Raw genomic sequence first — 18,484 nt, forward strand, 5'->3', positions numbered from 1 at the left:
ATTTACAGTTGGCACATGGCGTGGGTGCATTTCCCTTTGGACACTAAAATAGCCACAGGAGTACCGCGGAAGATCTCTCTGAAAGACACCAGAGCAAAGACCCAGGTCTGAGGCAAGCCCCGCCCTCGGAGCAGACTGCTCTGGGTCCTTTGAGTTTGAGTCCTGGCAGCGGGGAACTAAAAGCCGCTCTAAAGAGGATGCATTGCCTCCCTCGATTCTTAATCTCAGAGGCCATGTGGATTTTCCGAAGTCATGGTGTATCTGTTTGTCTGTCTGTCGGTGCAGAAAGTGAAGGAAGTGGCTCTATTACTCCAGCCAGCCTGGAAGAGGTTCTGTGTCCTTTCCCCTCTGATACCAGCCCCTTCCTTGTCTCCCTCAGAGCGAAGCAGCTCCTTTTCTGTTTGCACAAAGAACTTCACTAAGACCAGTGTGGACCACAGGAACTCAAAGCCTCGCGTCACACATCAGAGAGCTAATCCAACAAGCTGCCTGCAGAGGTGCTTCTTAAATCACAGACACTTTAGGTTATGGATAAAGTTCAAGGCCCCCTGCATCTCTCACTTCTGCCTGTGCTGTAGGTGTGACTTGACTGAGAATAGTAGGTCAGGTAGCCGGTTGGCACCACTCATTCTGCAGGCCGGGAGCACTGGCCGTGTGTTGGGGCTGCAGTGTGCCTGCAGGGCTGAGCTCAGTCTCACTGGCATCCTGTCTGTCTCACTAGCTGGCTGTCCTCCCTCCAGGAGCACTTTCTCCTCTAAAGGATCCCTTGGTGCTATCAACAAGTTAATGAATATGCATCACGGACCTCCTCCAGCCCTCCCCACTTCAGCCTCACTCCTGAAAAAGAAAACATCTTAGGAGCTGGGACAGCTCCTGGCTCTGTCTTCCTTCACCAGAGTGTTTGTAAGCAGACCATCTCTTCCTGCATTTAAACTGGAGTAGGATGTCCTGGAATTGACGTATTTAAACACATAATGTTCAAGACTCCCCATAAAGTTTTGTTAAGTCCAGGCCTCTGCCCTACTGTTTGTTTTGCAGATCTATTCTTTGTTTAGGAATTTTTAAAAGGGGGGAGGAGACTTAGCCAATTCTTCATGAGAATTTTTTTTAATCTATTGATTTAAATTTGGTTTGTTTGTCTTAATTACTGTAGCCATTGTAGGTGCGAGTGTGCGTGTTAGTTCTTGAGACTGATATGTATTTAAGGTCTCCGCAAGTTTCAAGCCCACTCAGGTGGATGAAGTTGCTGTGTGTTCAGCTTCTGCGGTTACTGCTCCAGTCTGTGGTTTAGTCTGTGGGCAACAGCCTGAGTTGCTGTACTGCACAGTGACACCTGACTGCCAGTGTTGTTGATGCTGGTCATTGTGATGGGTGCTACTTCCCGAGTGCCCACAGAGGAAGGATGGTGCCGGGCATTAGCCCCCAGGGCTTCATTTGGTGCCCTACACGCTCTCCTGCCGGCCTGTTCCCCAGCCTCCCAGGTTTCACACGCATTTATTTCTTTGAGCATGATGGCAATCCTGTAAGCCTTGTGCTTTTCCTCCTGAGTGGCTGAGTAGCTTAGGCCGTGGCACATCGTGTTGCCTACTGACCCTTGTGTAAGACTTCCTAAAGTTGTTCGCCACTAAGGCCTCACTTCCTGCCCAGGCCTACTGAGCGTTTGTGGACTGCAGTCAGGCTAGCTTCTCTGCTTCATTATGTAGAGTATACGCTCATTGGAGAGGGGAGCGCTTTCTGTAGTGCTGTATCCGTGTGCCTAGCTAGCTTAGATGTGCTATGATAAATACTTAGTAATGGTTTCTGAAGGAATGAATAACTGGGTGAATGAGTGTCTCTCTAGTCTCAAAACAAACAGAGTGGAGGATTATTGAGGAAAAAAAATCAGCATCGCCCTCTGGCTTCCATACACACACATATGCATGTACAACTACGTACAAAATGCACACACACACACACACACACAGTGAGAGTTTTCACTAAAGAAAAGTAAACTGGTGAAATAATACAACCTGATTCTGATTTATTGTAAAACTACAATAATAAAGAAAACGTAATATTGATTCAAGGGCAGACACATGAGAGAATGAAACAGAATTAGCAGTTGGGAAAGAGATGCATGCATTTATAGGCAGTTGATTCTGTCTTTGTCCCTGTGTGTGTGTGTGTGTGTGTGTGTGTGTGTGTGTGTGTGTGTGTTTCCCCACCCATCCCCCAAGTCCTGTTGTCCCATACCCTCAATCCCATCTTTATTTAGACAGGGTCTCACTATATAGATATAGGCTGGCTGGTCTGGAACTCATTTAACAAGGCTGGCCTCAGACTCAGAGATTTGCCTACCTCCACCTCCCACACATCAGAATCAAAGGTGTGTGCTAACACACCCAGCTGTGGTCTGAACTTTTTTACAATCATTATTCTCCATCTTGAAAGATTGTTATCTTCATAACTAATGTTTGGCTTCTTAAAGAATTTGTTAAAATGTGTATCTGATGTGGGAGGAAGGAGAGTGTATGCATGTGTGTGCTGGTATGTAGATATGTGTGCTGGTGTGTGCATGTGAGTGCTGGTGTGTGCATGTGAATGCTGGTGTGTGCATGTGAATGCTGGTGTGTGCATGTGAGTGCTGGTGTGTGCATGTGAGTGCTGGTGTGCACATGTGTGTGCTGCTGTGTGCATGTGAGTGCTGGTGTGTGCATGTGAGTGCTGGTGTGTGCATGTGAGTGCTGGTGTGTACATGTGTGTGTTGGTGTGTGCATGTGAGTGCTGGTGTGTGCATGTGTGTGCTGGTGTGTGCATGTGAGTGCTGGTGTGTGCATGTGAGTGCTGGTGTGTGCATGTGAGTGCTGGTGTGTGCATGTGTGTGCTGGTGGGTGCATGTGAGTGCTGGTGGGTGCATGTGAGTGCTGGTGTGTGCATGTGAGTGTTGGTGTGTGCATGTGAGTGCTGGTGTGTGCATGTGAGTGCTGGTGTGTGCATGTGTGTGCTGGTGTGAGCATGTGTGTGCTGGTGTGTGCATGTGAGTGCTGGTGTGTGCATGTGAGTGCTGGTGTGTGCATGTGAGTGCTGGTGTGTGCATGTGAGTGCTGGTGTGTGCATGTGAGTGCTGGTGTGTACATGTGAGTGCATGTGAATGCTGGTGCCTGCATGTGTGTGCTGGTGTGTGCATGTGTGTGCTGGTGTGTGCATGCGAGTGCTGGTGCCCTCAGAAGTCAGAGGGGTGAGAACCTTGGGGCTAGAGTTACTGTTGTTGTGAACTGCCTCGTGTAGGTCCTCAGAACTAAACTCAGTCTTCTGAAAGAACAGCAAGTGCTCTTAACTGCCGAACCGGCTCTCCATCTGGCAAATGATTTTTAATGAAACTGATATAAGAATTTATGGGGAAAGGAGAATTCTCAACTAAGCATTTTATTTTGTATATCTGTGTATAAAAAAGTGAATGTCAATTCCTACCTGATACCATAAAAAAATTAACACAAAATGAATTGTAGTCCTAAACATAAAAGCTAAAAAGGATTTCTAACATATAATACAAAGGGTATAAACCATAAAAAGAAAAAGCATATAAATTGAATTTCTCAAAATTAAATTTTTTTTCTCTTGAAAAACATCTGGACATATGAAAATGCAGGCCACAGAGTAGGAGGAGCCTCTCTTCACAGAGACACCTAGTTTATATAAAGAAATCTGTAATTAGACAACCCAGTTAAAAGATGGGCAAGGAAAACCCAAAGCGAGACTCCACAGAGTGCGCAGAGTGGCCCGTCTGCCTGTCAGCCTGCTCAGCAGTGCACTTGTCTCATCAGTACAAAGTAGAGCCACCGTGGGCTTCTACACATGCCCTACAACAGTGAACTCCAAGGCTGTCCTCCTCGGCAGGTGCAGAGCAGCAAAAGGCTCCGGCGTCGCCGTGGAGATGGAGGAAGCTGCAGTCATTCTAGCCAGTTCTTTGGCAGTATCTGCAAGCTAAGCCTACCACTCCCGTCACCCTTTTTGTATTTGATAGTGATTGAGATCGAAGGCAAAGAATGAAAAGAAAAATTAAATGCACACAACTTCATTTTCTATAAGTACTACTTTATTACACATTTAGGATATTTTCATCTCACCTTAAATTAAAGCACCTTTTCCCTATTTTAATTTACATTTGTATACTTTGCTGTATCTCCTGATGACTTAAAGTTATCCAGAAAATGTGGTTTAGTAAGAGAAAGCATGTCCTGGTAGTAATGAAAGGAAATTACGAGGGACGATGGTTACAGCAAAACGGGGCAGTGGGCGCAGACTGCAGCTCTGGGGCGTCTGTTCCCGGCAGGTGCCACTTCCCCAGTGTCTTTTGTGGTGTGCCGTGTGCGTGGTGAATTAGCACTGCTATTGAGTGAGGCCGGTCTGCTTGTTATGGAACCTGAACAGCAGGAAGGACGTTAGCTTTCAGAGCGTGGGCTTGCACGGACAAGCCTGTTGGTTTGATCTCTCTAGATATTTAATAATTATTCATCATTTTTAGAAAAAAATTATAGGACTCGGTGGCATTGTAAGATTTGGGGGTATAGAAATCTTAGTTTATATGTAATGTTTTCATAGACACATCCATTGAGCGTCTAAAAACAATGTGTTATAGGACACAGGGTTTTTTGTTTCTGTTTTTAAAGAAATGTTTCCAATGAGTCGTAACCCCAGATGTGCTAAGTGAGTTTGCTGTCCCTCCACTTAGTGGTCAGTAGTAATGCTCGAGAATTCTGTTCTGGTCTTGAGGGCCCCAGTTTACAGCCGGGTCAGTCTCCAGGGCCGTTACTGAGTGAGGCTGTTTGTCTCCCTGCGGCCTGATAGCGCTTGTCTCAGTTTCAGAAGACATGTCTTGGCAGCCTGGTGGGACATTGCCTGAATCCCCTGCTCAAGCTGCGTCAACTGCACAGTTGGAGCTGAAGTCACAATGTAAATTTTAAATGGTTCCATAGGGAGACATAAATGTATTGTCCGTGAGCTGTGTCATGTCCCCAGCAGCAGTCTTAGGCTACAGCAGTGAGTGAGTGGCTACCCTCAGGTATCCTGTCCGCTCTATTAGTTGTCACTGAAATGGCACAAATTGCGCCTCCTAGTGCAGACTCAACAAAGGGTCCATGAGGTTCAACTTGACTGTTGGTTTTCAGCTGACTTTGGTAAGTTTTGTGAAGATTTAAGCACAGCTGTATACGTGCTCTGGTAAGGAGCATGAGTTCTTCACTTTAATTCACCTGACATTTCCTGAGCGACCGTAATGAGCTCCTCACACCGCGGTGTGCCGTCTGCGCCGCTCTTGTTGCCATTGGTGGTGATTGTCAAGAGTGGCAATTTTTGTTTCTGCTCAAGTAGTTGCTTTCAGTCCTGATGTGAGATTGCTATTGATTTTTTTTGGGGGGGGGCGGGGGAACAGGCCGGGGAGGTGGCATCTGGGATAGTGCTAGGGATGGAACGCAGGTGAGCCGGTCACACAGATGCAGAAGCTGAAGGAAATAAAGTACCGTCTGTGTGTCCACTCACACTGCCACCAGCTCCACAAAGTGGTACCTAGGGCTGCTGGGAATGTGTGTGTGTGTCACCATAGAGGCCCGTGTGTAAAGTGGGCCAGGCGTCCCCTGATGCTAACCCCTCACCACAGTCCTTCAGGAGTGAAGACTAGCTCCGAAGTGAAGGACATTCTGTAGCCCCATGAGATCTTACAGCGGGCCAGGTCTCCTTCTACTTTAAAGCCTCTGTTTTAGGGTCAACTGTGTATCCATGTGCCCAAAGGATGGAAAAACTCTTCTTCAGGACTGGTTAAAGTTCAGATTTCACTTGTAGTTAACAGTAACCCAATAACACAACCTTCTAGGACTGTCAAGGGAAGAGCCTAATTGTTAAGGAGGAAAGAGCTCACCTAGCCAGGCTGAGTCCTCCCTCCCTCCTCCCCCGAGCCAGTCTGTGTCCTCCTCCCTCCTCCCCCTGAGTCCTCCCTCCCTCCTCCCCCAGCCAGGCTGTGCCCTGGCTCCTCACTCATTTTCACGTCCTTAAGAGAGGGGACCTGGCCGGTTCCCAGGTGTGCCCAGAGTTTGGCACAGGTGGATGGTCTTTGGGGTTTTGTTTGTCGTTTGTTTGCTGCTCCATAAATAACAAACTAGCAGCCCACGCTCTGCGTCTTCAGGTGAGATCTCCGTTCCTGACTTTATTCGCACTTTCTTAGGCATTTAAATCTTTTGCTGTCATTCGTTTGTGCATTCCTGTTGTGTTGTGAAAGCTCTTACATGTGAAAACCCAGTGTTGCTCACACCATCCTAACAGAGCCAAGTGCAGGCTGTGGAGGCAACTTGTGAAATTAACTGGTAACAACGAAAATTATGCAGATAGGATTGATTATGCTTTTTACATCCAAAAAAGTTGAAATTGTTTAGATTGTTATTACTCTGACTATATATTTTCTAGGATTTCAAATGTTAGTAACTTTTCTCACTAATATTTAAAATCCCAGAAAAAAAAATATAATCAGAGTAATAAATGTGCTTTAGAAATCAATAGCTACCATGTAAGTATTATTTTCAAATGTTTAGCCTGAGTTTCTCATTTCCGCTAAGCAAGGTTAATGTGTTTAAACTCATTGTTACCTGATTATTATTCTACAGGATATAATGATTGGTTTTGTTTTCTCCAATATCAATAAAGGTACCATTGGATACAATCAGCGGAACAGAATTGATACACTTATGTATCTCCTAGCATATCCACAGAAACCCATGGTTAAAACCAAAACAATCGAGTTGATAGATTTTGAGAAGTTGCCAGCAGGCCAGAACGCAACTGTGGCCGTGATGAGTTACAGCGGCTATGACATTGAAGACGCTCTGGTTTTGAACAAGGCCTCTCTGGACAGAGGTAAGTGAATTCTTAGAGTGTCAACACCACAAGTACTCTTTTGCAGAATTAGATATAGTAACCGATGATGATAAACATTACTGGAAGTCAGAATGCCGTGCAGGTTTAGAATGACTGAACTTTATACACAAACCGGAGTTGTTGTATATTTTTTATTTAAACTGAGAATTTCATGTATGAGTATTGTATTTATATCTTTCCCACCCATCTGCCTCCCTCCTTCATCACCCTATCCAGATTCTTAAAAGTGTTGCTTGCACATACATGTGTTTAGGGCCGACCACTTGGGATCGACTGCCTAGCAGGGAGCCTGTTCTGTAAGAAGACTGATTCTCCCTCCCGGCAGCCACCGACTGCCTGTAGCTCTTAATCTAGATGTAAGAGTTTGAACGTTTCCCCGCCCACCTTGTCATATCAGCTGGTGTTGTCACTGTGCAGGTCTTGTCTAGGCAGCCATTTCTTCTAGGTCTCCTGGGTGTAGAGCACTGACATGTCTAGAAAATCAAAACCTGCTACACTTTTATGTTGCTTTTGTTTGCATCCTTTGTTCTTAATGACTGACTTTGAAACAATGTATTAAATGTTTAACTTCAGGATCTTTATTTCTTTATTTTACTAGTAACTTGAACATTTCCCATAGAGAAAAGTAAATGAGCAGGCGTTTTTTCCAAGCAGGAATTAGATAGTATGTGAAAGGTTCATTTTGTGTGTGTGTTGGGGGGAGGAATGGGGGGGTGTTTTTAATAAATGTGGTAATACATGCAGCAATAAACATGTTGAGAGGGCAGGTGGGAAAGGCTGTTACTATACAGCTTAAGTGCACAGTCCGTGATCCATTTGTTAGCCACATGTCAAAAGGCAGGGATGTCCAGAGACGAACCTTATCTTGTTGTTTCTGGGCTTTGCTCCGCTCCCCTCTCCACACTCTCCATCCACAGGTCAGCATGCGTGACCCAGCCAGCACCACCTGGTCTGCAGGGGGACTTCTCCATTCAGCCTCCAGCTCCTTCCCTCTCTGGCAGACCCACCGTGCCTCCCCTTCCCGCTCCCTGGTTGCTAGGCAGCCATAATAGTACTCCCAGACATGTGTCACTGGCATTAATGTTGGCTGCACTGAATTTATGCCCCTTTTTTTCTCAAGTGACAACAGCCATGCTTTGAAACTAGATATTTTCCTTTCTGATTAACTGGTAACGTTGGTATAGAAATCTGAAGACTTTGTGATGTCTATGAGAAATACAATTTAGTGACCAGAGTTTCCCTCTGTTAGCTTTTAAGCTCCTACCTATAAATAAAATGTCCATTTATGCTTAGAAGAAGCCCGGGGATGATTCCGTGCCACTTGGACTCCTATGCACTGCAGCGTGCTGTTATGGCTGTGGTATCGCAGCTTCAGATCATGGACTATTAGAGCAGCTGGCCCTCCAAGCTGAGTTTTCCACGTTACGCACAGGTCACCGGGAGCTGGGAGGATAAGCAGTGCCCGAGACTGGCAGATGACTCTTTCTGTCTGACATTTTGTTGGTCCTACAGTCACTCTCACTTTAAAAAGGGAGGCGGCAGGGAGCACCGTGTGTGTCCTGTCCCGGGCAAGTAAACATTGTTTTGCTTGCTTGTTTAGCTCTAACCATAAATGCCAGAATCAAAGAAAGGAAAACCTTTCAGGGAGGCTTGGTGGAAATTATAACACAGAGAGTTCGTGTGCTGTGCAGCCTGGCCTGAGACTTGCTGGGGTTGGTCAGGTGCTACCAACTTCCTGGGAGACGGCCGTTTAGTTCTCTGGCCCTGACACAGAATGCCTGTAAAAGAAAGGGGTGGCAGAGGTGGCTTCTAAGGCCCCTTGCTGCTGTGGGAGTTTGTGCTTTGTGTCACCTTCCTCCAGCATGACAGTCAGATGGCATGCTGGGCGGTGGGTGTGGGAATCAGTGTTACATAGACAGTTGGCAGAAAGGCACAAGCCATCCTTATTGTTACTGGGGTCTTGCCAGTTCCAGGTTTACCGATGGTAAAGTAGTCTGAGGTTTGTTTTTCATTTTGTTTTTAGAAATGTGTGGTGAAGTGGTTTATTGAATACCACAAATCCATGTCTTGTCTTAGTTTCATACCAGGGATTCTGACCCATTTGGGATGTCATTTCAGGTTTTGGGCGTTGTCTTGTATATAAAAATGCTAAGTGCACCTTGAAACGATACACCAATCAGACCTTTGATAAGGTGATGGGTCCCATGTTGGATGCTGCTACCAGAAAACCCATCTGGCGACATGAAATTTTAGATGCAGATGGCATTTGTTCTCCAGGTAAAAATCCTTAAAAAATAATGCATTTTACTGTATACTTTTTGAAATTGTGAGAATTATTTAGCAGTGTTTCTGAATTTTTGATAAATAGGGCAGAAAGTAATCTGTACTATAATACCCCCATCTAGATTCAGCCAGGATTGTCATCCTCACTGAGTTTTCTTCCTGTGCTTTTCTATACATTAAATGTGTTTTCCCATAGCAAGAATGTTGAAACCATGTTTTGAATATGGTCTTGACTCTGCATCTGTGCTGGTTATTTCTTAATTCACACATTTTACCTTTGGTCTGACTTAGGACTTACTTTCCCCTAAAAGGAAGGATTTTACTATGATTACAAACGTGTGATGAATTTGTATACACAACAGACAGCCCTTGCCTCGGGTCCTGCAGGCTCGTTTAGATCACACACAAGCACGTCAGGTTACATCAGAGTAAGGGATCATAGGGAGAACTGAGACCATTGTGTGGCGAGAGGATTTTCCCCGGTGGGGAAGATCTGCACTGCCTGTTAGGAAGCGTGCTGACATCTGCAGATGGGTAAGAGATGTCTGCTGAAGAATCAGAAAAACACAGTGAAAATCCATGTGAGTGTCCCAGAGTTTGAGAGCTGGGGCTATCTGAAAGGAAGACTGCACATTAGGGCTGTGGGGAACCCAGGGACCGGTCACCTCTGTATGCTCAGCTCTGCGTGGGCGTGCTCTAGGGACCGTTAGTCTGCCGAGCCACAGCGTGAGTCCACTCTGCTCTGTCTACCTTTGTTTCTCTGGGGATGGTGTGAAGCTTTAGCACTGGCCACCATGGCTTTGGCAATAAGTATGAGAGCGATTATCTGAGTAGCTGGCGCTGAAACTGAAGTAGCAGCGAAACCAGAGATTTCTTTTTCCTTCCCAAGGTAAGCTGGTGGTGATTTGGTACTGGTTGAAATGTCTATAAACAAGTAGTGCTCCTAACCTACCCTGATACCCTAAGAGGTAGATGCGTGAACTCCGTTGACTGGGGTGATGTCCGCCTGGCTGTGGTCTCCTGCTCTAGTTGGTCGGGTTGGGGTTTCCCTTGGCGTGTAGTCCTCAGTCAGTTTCTGATTCATCACATGAGAAAGCGCGGGTGATGGCGATGGGTTTAATACTCTTCTCTTTTCTGTAGGTGAGAAAGTGGAAAACAAACAGGTGCTTGTAAACAAGTCCATGCCCACCGTGACTCAGATTCCCTTGGAGGGGAGCAGCGTGCCACAGCAACCACAGTATAAAGATGTGCCCATCACGTGCGTGGTGATCAGACATAGAGCTGCTTGGGAAAAGGGCGGGTGGGGAACTGTATGTTAGATATAAGTATGTGCCAGGTAGTTATACCATTTTGAGTTCTATGATAAGCTTAGATAAAATGTATCATATAGTTATACAGTCTTTATATGTTGAAGAACTAGAGCAATTTTGGATACCTTTTCTTAGGTATCCAAAACATGGAAACAGTATGGGGTCATATAAATGGTGAGAGGAATGGGCCAAATGGACAGGAGTTCTGTGTAGAAGGAACAGCAAGTCCCTGGGCATAAAGGGCCCGGGTTTGGAGGACCAGCATCACTTGCTACTGTTAACACATGGGAGGATTTGGAATTCATTGTGCAGAGAGTAAAACAATCAGATTTGTGTTACAGAAAAAAATACACATGGCCACATCACCACTGCTCTAGGCTGGAGCTGTTTCTGGATTAGTTGTAATTGTGTTACCTCACCCGGGTAGAGCATCTAAATCCCTTGTTCTCTCTGTCTAACGAAAGAGTCAAATTTATTAACCTTGAAATTTCTTCTCGGCTCTAAAATATGATGGAATATGAAACATTGAGATGAGCCAGTAGTAGTCACCGAGTATGATAAAGAACCATCTAGGGAAGATGGCTATTGTGCCTTAGACAAGCTGGCCTCGGCTAAGGAGAGGGGTGGGAAGAGGTGGCATAGAATAAGGGAGACGCTCCCACGAGAGAAGTGCATTTGCTGTCATCAAGATAGCCACCTATTGTACTGGTCAGTCTTCTGGGCATCCTGTGTGTGAGAGCTTTGTCAGCCCTGTCACCCCATGAGCCACGTTCTCTTAGAAAATCATGACTCTAATGACGTGGGAACAGAGGCGAGGAAAGCATGGGTGGCACCCTGGGGTCACCTGGGTGTGCTGGGCGGAGGCAGGACTTGAGTGCAGTTTGGCATCAGAACCCTCTAGAAGGCTATACTAAATGCAGGGGCATGAGAGAAGGCTGTGAACTTGTTTGTGGGGGAGGAGAGCCCGCGGCTCACTTGGGAATGATCCATGTGCCAAGTCCTGTCAACAGAGCTCCTGTGCAGTTACGGTGTGGGATGCTGTCTCCTGCCCTACCTGATGGAGGCGGGTGCTCAGGCCCTACTACTGCTAGCACTTCCTCTTTCTTCAAGAAACCTCACTCGCCATTTGTCTCATTTCCAAACCATCCACCTGTTTCAAAATCCCTTCCTTTCCCTCAGTAGAAAATGTGCTGGAATATATTTATCATCTTAGAAGAAAAATGGATTCTGGGTTCATTCCTCGCTAGTTCCCCTTCTGTTTCTCTCTTTCGGGGGTCTCCCCATTGCCGCTTTTCCACCTCTCTCCCAAATTCTCAACTGTCCATCCCACTGAGAGAGCTACAGTGCAGGTGGCCAGCGACAGCCTGTGTTCTTTTCAGTTGAGTTTCAGTTGTGTTTGTTGTTTTGTTTGGCTGCCCCAGGAGGTATGCTAGTTACAGAAGAGAGCAGTGAGCCAGCCAGTGCCCTCTGCCCTGTGGTGCTCACAGCCTGGTCCAGGAAGAGACAACAAACAGATGAGGGAACCCAGAGTTGGGCAGATTGGCCAAAGTCGGTGACGCCTCCTGTTCTGTCCTATGGATAAGTGTCTCTCTCATCCATGTGGTACCTCTCGTGTGTACATTTGACACCACAGACACACCCTTCCCTTGATTTTACTATTCGCACTGTTTCACCCCGCCCTCCTCCAGTCTCGTTTCCCACAGTCTCCTCCCTTGTGAGGCCCGGTGGCAGCCTTGTCCTGTTCAGGGATGCTTGTCCGTCTTCTGGATATGCTTCCTTGCTTGGAGACACTTAACCCTCACTGTGCCCAGGACACCTGCCTGTGGCTGGCTCCATGCAGCGCCTGAGCCCAACCTCTAACTCTTGGTAAACTCCTCAGAGTATCTGTTGTATAAAAAACAAATAAGGCGAGATATGTTGGGGAAAGCAGTGATGTCCCCTTCGACAGTAGGTCGAAGGACTATTGGAAAAGTGGTTAGGCACTCCAAGCTGAGCTTGATCAACTCTCAAACTCAGCTCTGCTCCGTGAGACAGGTATTCTCACACAAACTAAAGCATCTGTCAATGTGTCTATAGTCTAGCAATACCTATGACTGTTATGCTATGTCTGCCTAATAAAAAATGTATGACCGTAGAAGGGAAATTGTAAAATTTAAATTTAATGTTGGAAATGAGTAATTTTTCAGAGCTTGAGAGGAGAAAATGAGAATATTTTGTGGTAGGATTGAAGAGAGCATGCCATACAGTGAGAGACTGTCAAAGGGCAGTCAGCGGCTACTTGAAGGGCTTTGTCTTCCCATCAGGTACAAAGGTGCAACAGACTCCTACATCGAGAAAGTGATGATCTCCTCCAACGCAGAAGACGCCTTCCTCATCAAGATGCTCCTGAGACAGACGCGGCGTCCGGAGATCGGAGACAAATTCAGCAGTCGCCATGGACAAAAGGGTAAGCAGATCCCCAAGTGTTGTGTGCTGGTTCTCACATTCTCCTGTTCATATTAGTGATGGGGTCATCGTGGTAGGCGTGTTATAAATCTAAGCATTGACCCGGCGAAGCACATGCGACATGAATAGTGATTCTTCTTCGGAAAGACACATGCTTGAACCATTCTGTGTTCTTCTGTTGGGTCATAGACTCTCAGCTGTAGGAGGTGCCTCTGAATTAAATGTCCCTTGTTTGTCAGACTTGGTACCCTCATTCACTTGACTTATTATCTAGACAGAACAGAACTTGACATGCTAGAAAATGTCAGTGTTCCTTACAAGAGTTCACACTGTAAGAGAATGTCCCATTCTATACCAACCTACACATGTCACATTGCTGTCCTGGGTAGTCCTATGTCTATACAAGCGGCAGTCATCTGAGAGGAGAGGTCCTCAATCAAGGAAGTGCCTCCATAAGACCCAGCAGTAAGGTATTTTCTTAATTCGTGATTGAGATGTGAGTTTCCCTCTGCCCACTGTGGGCGGTGCCATCCCTGGGCTGGTGGTCCTGGGCTGTGGAAGAGAGCAGGAGAAACAAGCTGTGAGCAGAGAGCCAGTAGCAGCACCCTCCCGGCCTCTGCACCAGCTCCCGCCTCCAGGTTCCTGCCTTGTTCCGTCAGTGCTGAGCAGTGATATGAAGTGTCAGCTACATAAACCCTTGCCTCCCCACTTGCTTTTTCGGTTGTGATGTTCATCACAGCACTAGAAGCCCAGCTGAGACATGGCCCTGTGCCCATTGGCAATTGTGTGTAGCCCTGGAGACTGGTACGCGTGAGAATTTATCTACTAGGTTCAGTCCCACAGAAGTCACAGAAACATGCCTTCCAGTCTTGACGCGTAGTGAGGCCTTTCTGGAGCAGTGCTGAGTCAGGAGGCGATAGGAATGTCTGAGTAACCAGGTGAGAGTTGAGGCTTCCTGCAGGTCTCGCTGGGCGGCTGCCCCTGGATTTATCTGGAACACCTCAGTCCGCACACAGCACGGTAGAGCCCTGCTGTCCATGTGAACCCTCATCAGGAAGCACCATTAAACATGGCCCCTGACTGAAATGTCAGGAAGGCTTTGTGCTGCAGCATTTCCCAAACTGTCAGTAGGCCAGGGATCAGGCTCCCTGACAGAAGCGCCTGTGGCTCAGTTGTGTGCACAGTGGCCTCAGAGATCCGGTGGGTCTCAGGGCCCCTGACATACGCGCCATCTCTGAAAGCGGCAGGCCTTCCTCCCCAGGCGGCTGACCTTTACTTCAGTGAGGACTTTGTCTTCCTGGTTTTCCTTTTCCAGATGCCTTTTAATCCAAGGTTAAAACCTTCTGATTAGGCCCCACTCCCTTGATAGTCCCGTCTTACAGTCTTGTCAGATTTATTGGAAAGCCAGGAGGCGGAAAGGGAAGCAGCCAAACAGAAAAATAGGTGGCAAAGACTTGAAGAGAGTACTGAAAGACTAGGGCCCTTAGGTGAATGTAACTTGGACCACGCTTCTCCACCTAGGTCTCCCAGAAGCAATCTCATCCCATTCTTGCCTTCACATGTCTAAGTATTCTTAGACATCCACATTCGTTTTACATGTTACTGATTCACTCGTAGATGGATGGGTGGGTCGAGGAACGTCCACCCCTCCTCACACCCTCCCCTCGGCACCTAAATAGGACTGTTGTAATCCTAGGGCATTTACCTGCATACACAGCATTTAATACAAAGTAAGTAGTCACTGAGTGTAGCTCTGCTGCAGCATAGTGTCCTTCTGAAGTAATAGTTTCCTCTCATTTCTTTATTTGCTATCCTGGGCATTACCTATTTGCCTTTACTGTTCTTGCGTACCATCAACAGACCCCTTGTCCAGCTTTCGTCATGGTCAGCGCTCTGTGTGGGGATACACATCTCCCTCGTGAGCCTCCCGTCCTCCTTCTCCTGACTGTGACCTCACTTATCCTCGGAAGCACAGCTTCCTAGCAGTGTTGAGAGCTCAGCGTCTGGTTAGGGAGATCACTCCACTCGTAAGGTACCTGCCATTCAGACAGGGACCTGAGGCCAAATCCCCAAAATCCATGGGGAAAACCAAACAGGAGGATCAGTGTGCATCTTAATCTCTGCACTGAGGGTGGGGGAGGACAAGAAGATCCCTGGGACTTGCATCAGCCAGTTTGACTGAATCATGGTCCTACCCTTAGTGAGAGACTCTGACTCAGAAAATACGATAGAGATCAAAATGAAGACAGCCAGTGCTAAACACGCACTCTGGGGAGGTGGGGCTTTAAAATAATGCTCATGACCCAGCCGTTCCCCAGAGCCAGAAGCTGTCTTACACCAGGTGCTTATTGCTTGAGCACTGAGCAGCTGCTTTACAAGAAGGCTGGGCGCACACTGTAGGAGTATATGAAGCTGCTACGGCAAGTACCACAGGTCCAGGAGGCTCACAGCAGCAGTAGATTGTCTTACTATCTTGAGGCTGGCATCCAAAGGCAAGGTGCTAGCAGATACAGGTTCTTCTGAGGCCTTGCTCCATGGCTTGCAAACTGTCACCTCCCTGTGTCCTCAAATGGCGTTCCCCCCTCTTCACATGCATCCCTAGTGTTTGTCTTGTAAATACACCAGGCATATTGGATTAGGGTGCATCTCTGATTTCATTCAACTGTAACTACCTCTTTTGTTGTTGTTGTTTAGGGGAGGGGTTTGAAGGTTTTGTTTGTTTGCTTTTGAGACAATCTTATTATATAGCCCTGGCTCAATATGTAGACCAGGTTGGCCTCAAACTCAGAGATCCACCTGATTGCCTCCTGATGCGGGGAATAAAGGTATGTGATCACTAAATACAACTTCCAACCTATTCTTGTTTGATAGTTGTTTTTTAATTATTGAGGAAGGGATCATAGGAAATAAATCTTCTGAGGTCATGTATATATAAACATGTCCTAACCTCTGTCATTCTCTCTATTGGTCTGTGAATCTTTGGCCATATTCTAGCATGAAAATTGTTTCCCTGCAGATTTTGACAGCATTACTATGTAGTAGATCCAGTATTACTCATTCATATAGCCTGACATCACAGGACTCATTGTGCTGTTCCTCCCCCCCTCTGTGTGTGTGTGTGTGTGTGTGTGTGTGTGTGTACATGCATTCATGTAGGTGCCACATGCATCTGAGCACACGTGTGTGAAGGTTCCAGGTTGGCATCTGGTGTGATTCCTTGTTCATACTCCACCTTTTTTCTTTTCTTTTCTTTTCTTTTTTGTTTTGAAACCGGTTTCTCAGTGACCCTGGACTCATTGATTAGACTAGACTGGCTGACCTTTAGTGACCTTTAGGGACCTCTCTCTTTTAACTTGTAAGTACTTAGTACAAGTTAGTTACTTAGAATAGTAACTTGTAAGTACAGAGGTTTATTTCTTACAGAAAACTCAAGGCCAAGGGTCTCCATCTGTTGAAGGGTGTTTAATTACATCATCTCTTGGTAGACAGTGAAAGGGTAAAAGAGTACCCTGGGGGTGAGGGGAGAGAGCGTGCGCACAGGTGCAGTCTGCAGCCTCAGATGCTTCTGTGCTCAGCTCTCATCTGTTCACAAGGGAGCACCCGCCGGCCCTAAGCACCTCCCAGCAGTCCCACCCACCCACATGTATGTTTAGGGAAATAAATCCAAACCACAGGATGTCTGTGACCTGAGCAAGCAGCTTGCTCTTCAGTGAAAGGGGCAAGAATGGGATAGGAGCCATGATCTGGAGTTAGGCATAGCGCCCCATAAGAGTCTGAGCCTCCGGTTTGCCATGTCTGGTAGACTCTTAAGTAAAGGTGAGTGGGTATGAGACTGGAGCCAACAAGGGGTAGTGCTAGGGAGAAGACTGGGAACCATTGTGCTGTTTGTCCCCGTTACTGTGGCACTTTTGGTGTGCTATGATTTACTAACATTTTATGTGTAGTCTGTCTATCTGTAGAGCTCTAGTCAGTGCTGAGACTCCTGCCACACAAAATGAGGCCTTTGACCCTCACAGAGGATGCTTAATGTTTGCAGAACTAGATTTGAATCCAAAATTTTCTGAGTGTATTGCCTCTTCCATTAAACTGTCTGAAGGCGGTTCTTTTTTATTCTGATGACTCCATTGTCATCACCTCTGGAATTGCCACCATCCCAGAAGGTTCTCTCTAGAAAAGACTGCATCTTTATGTTTCTTCCAAGTCTTTTCTGTGGCTTCCTGAGAGGAATTCTCAGGAATTCTCATTTTTCCTAGAAGAAAACCCACAGGTTTATTTTGATGTAACAAGTATTTATGCCCCGCCTTCAAAGCATGGAGTTAAGGTCTTGGTGCTCAGGGAGTAATAGGGTCCTGTAGGCAGCCCGGTTGGGTTTATTAGCTGCTTTTGGTTTGGGTTTTTTTGTTGGTGTTTGTTTGTTTGTCTGCTTGTTCGTTTGTTTTTAAGGTGCTGTTAGGGATTCATTTAGTACACGTACAATACACAGATTAGATTACATTTCTACACTAATGCCTCTTAAAATAGCCTCTCCAGCAGTTCGTGTCAAATTGGAAATTTTAGTTTCACAGATCATGAGCATTGATCTCAATCATAATTAGTCACTTCAGGGTAACAGGATAATAAGTAGCTAAATGAAGTCACTGGGGACAGGAAGTTGAGCTTGGTAGCTCTATGTTGTGTGCAATCAAAGAGCTGGTGAACACTGAAGCGGATGGACGGGTGGGTAAGGTAGAACAAGAGAATCACCACAGCGGTGCCCAGCGGTGAGCAAAGAGCAGGACTGGCCATAGGAGGGCTGACTACGGTAAAAAGCAGAAGAGTTTTCCCAGGCCCCGCAGCATTCCCCTCTGCACCCTCCAAAACAGATGTTAAGCTGGGTGTGGAGCCACAAGCCCTTAATTCTAGCACTGCAAGGCAGAGGCAAGATGATCTCTGGGATTTCAAGGCCAATATGGTCTATGGAGCAAGTTCCAGGACAGCCTGGAACCCTGTGTCAAGCAAACAAAATAAAAACACAAAATACAAAACATCAACAATACCAGAAACCAGGACTAAACTGGCAAAGCCAGTGTTGCAAAAGGGAAAAGTCTTGGAAGAAGATCAAAAGGAGGCACTCTCAACACCTGCTGCAGCATTTTGCAGTAAAGAAATTTCAGTCCATTCCCTCCAACAGGATCTTCATACAGACCTGTTTGGGGTCTTTGCCTGATCCCTTGTGAATGCCATGGGCCAAAGAGCTTTCCACGGAGAATCCCCGGGAGAGCAGGCTGCTCAGTGAGGGAGGGCCTCCCCGCCACAAAGGGCACCGTGCCTCGGGTGTGTTTACAGGGGAGGCAGAGTCTGTGTTGGTTTTGAGTTCTTTGGGGAGTTTTGAGGTTTTCCATGTTTGGGGGTTTCACTTTTGCTTCCTTGTTCTATGTGGTGCCTCCCAAAGGGGCTGGTAGGGGCGTGCGTCTGCAAATCTGTGTGCTTTCATTTCCTGTCGTTATCAGCTTTGTAGGTAAAGATACAAAGAGATGGTCACGTGATGCCATTGGCCCATTCTG

At 46.6% G+C, this 18,484-nt stretch overlaps 1 protein-coding gene across 1 annotated transcript in view; it reads left to right on the forward strand.

Moving 5' to 3' along the window:
* Positions 1-18,484, forward strand: part of Polr3b (RNA polymerase III subunit B) — a 97,674-nt gene that overhangs the window by 56,292 nt on the left and 22,898 nt on the right. The window contains exons 20-23 of the mRNA XM_052164780.1: positions 6,673-6,882; positions 9,022-9,180; positions 10,327-10,444; positions 12,800-12,942. Coding sequence (XP_052020740.1) covers positions 6,673-6,882; positions 9,022-9,180; positions 10,327-10,444; positions 12,800-12,942 — 630 coding nt within the window. The remainder of the gene's footprint in view (positions 1-6,672; positions 6,883-9,021; positions 9,181-10,326; positions 10,445-12,799; positions 12,943-18,484) is intronic.

The sequence above is a fragment of the Apodemus sylvaticus genome, chromosome 20 (genome assembly GCF_947179515.1).
Source record: "Apodemus sylvaticus chromosome 20, mApoSyl1.1, whole genome shotgun sequence".
NCBI lineage: Eukaryota > Metazoa > Chordata > Mammalia > Rodentia > Muridae > Apodemus > Apodemus sylvaticus.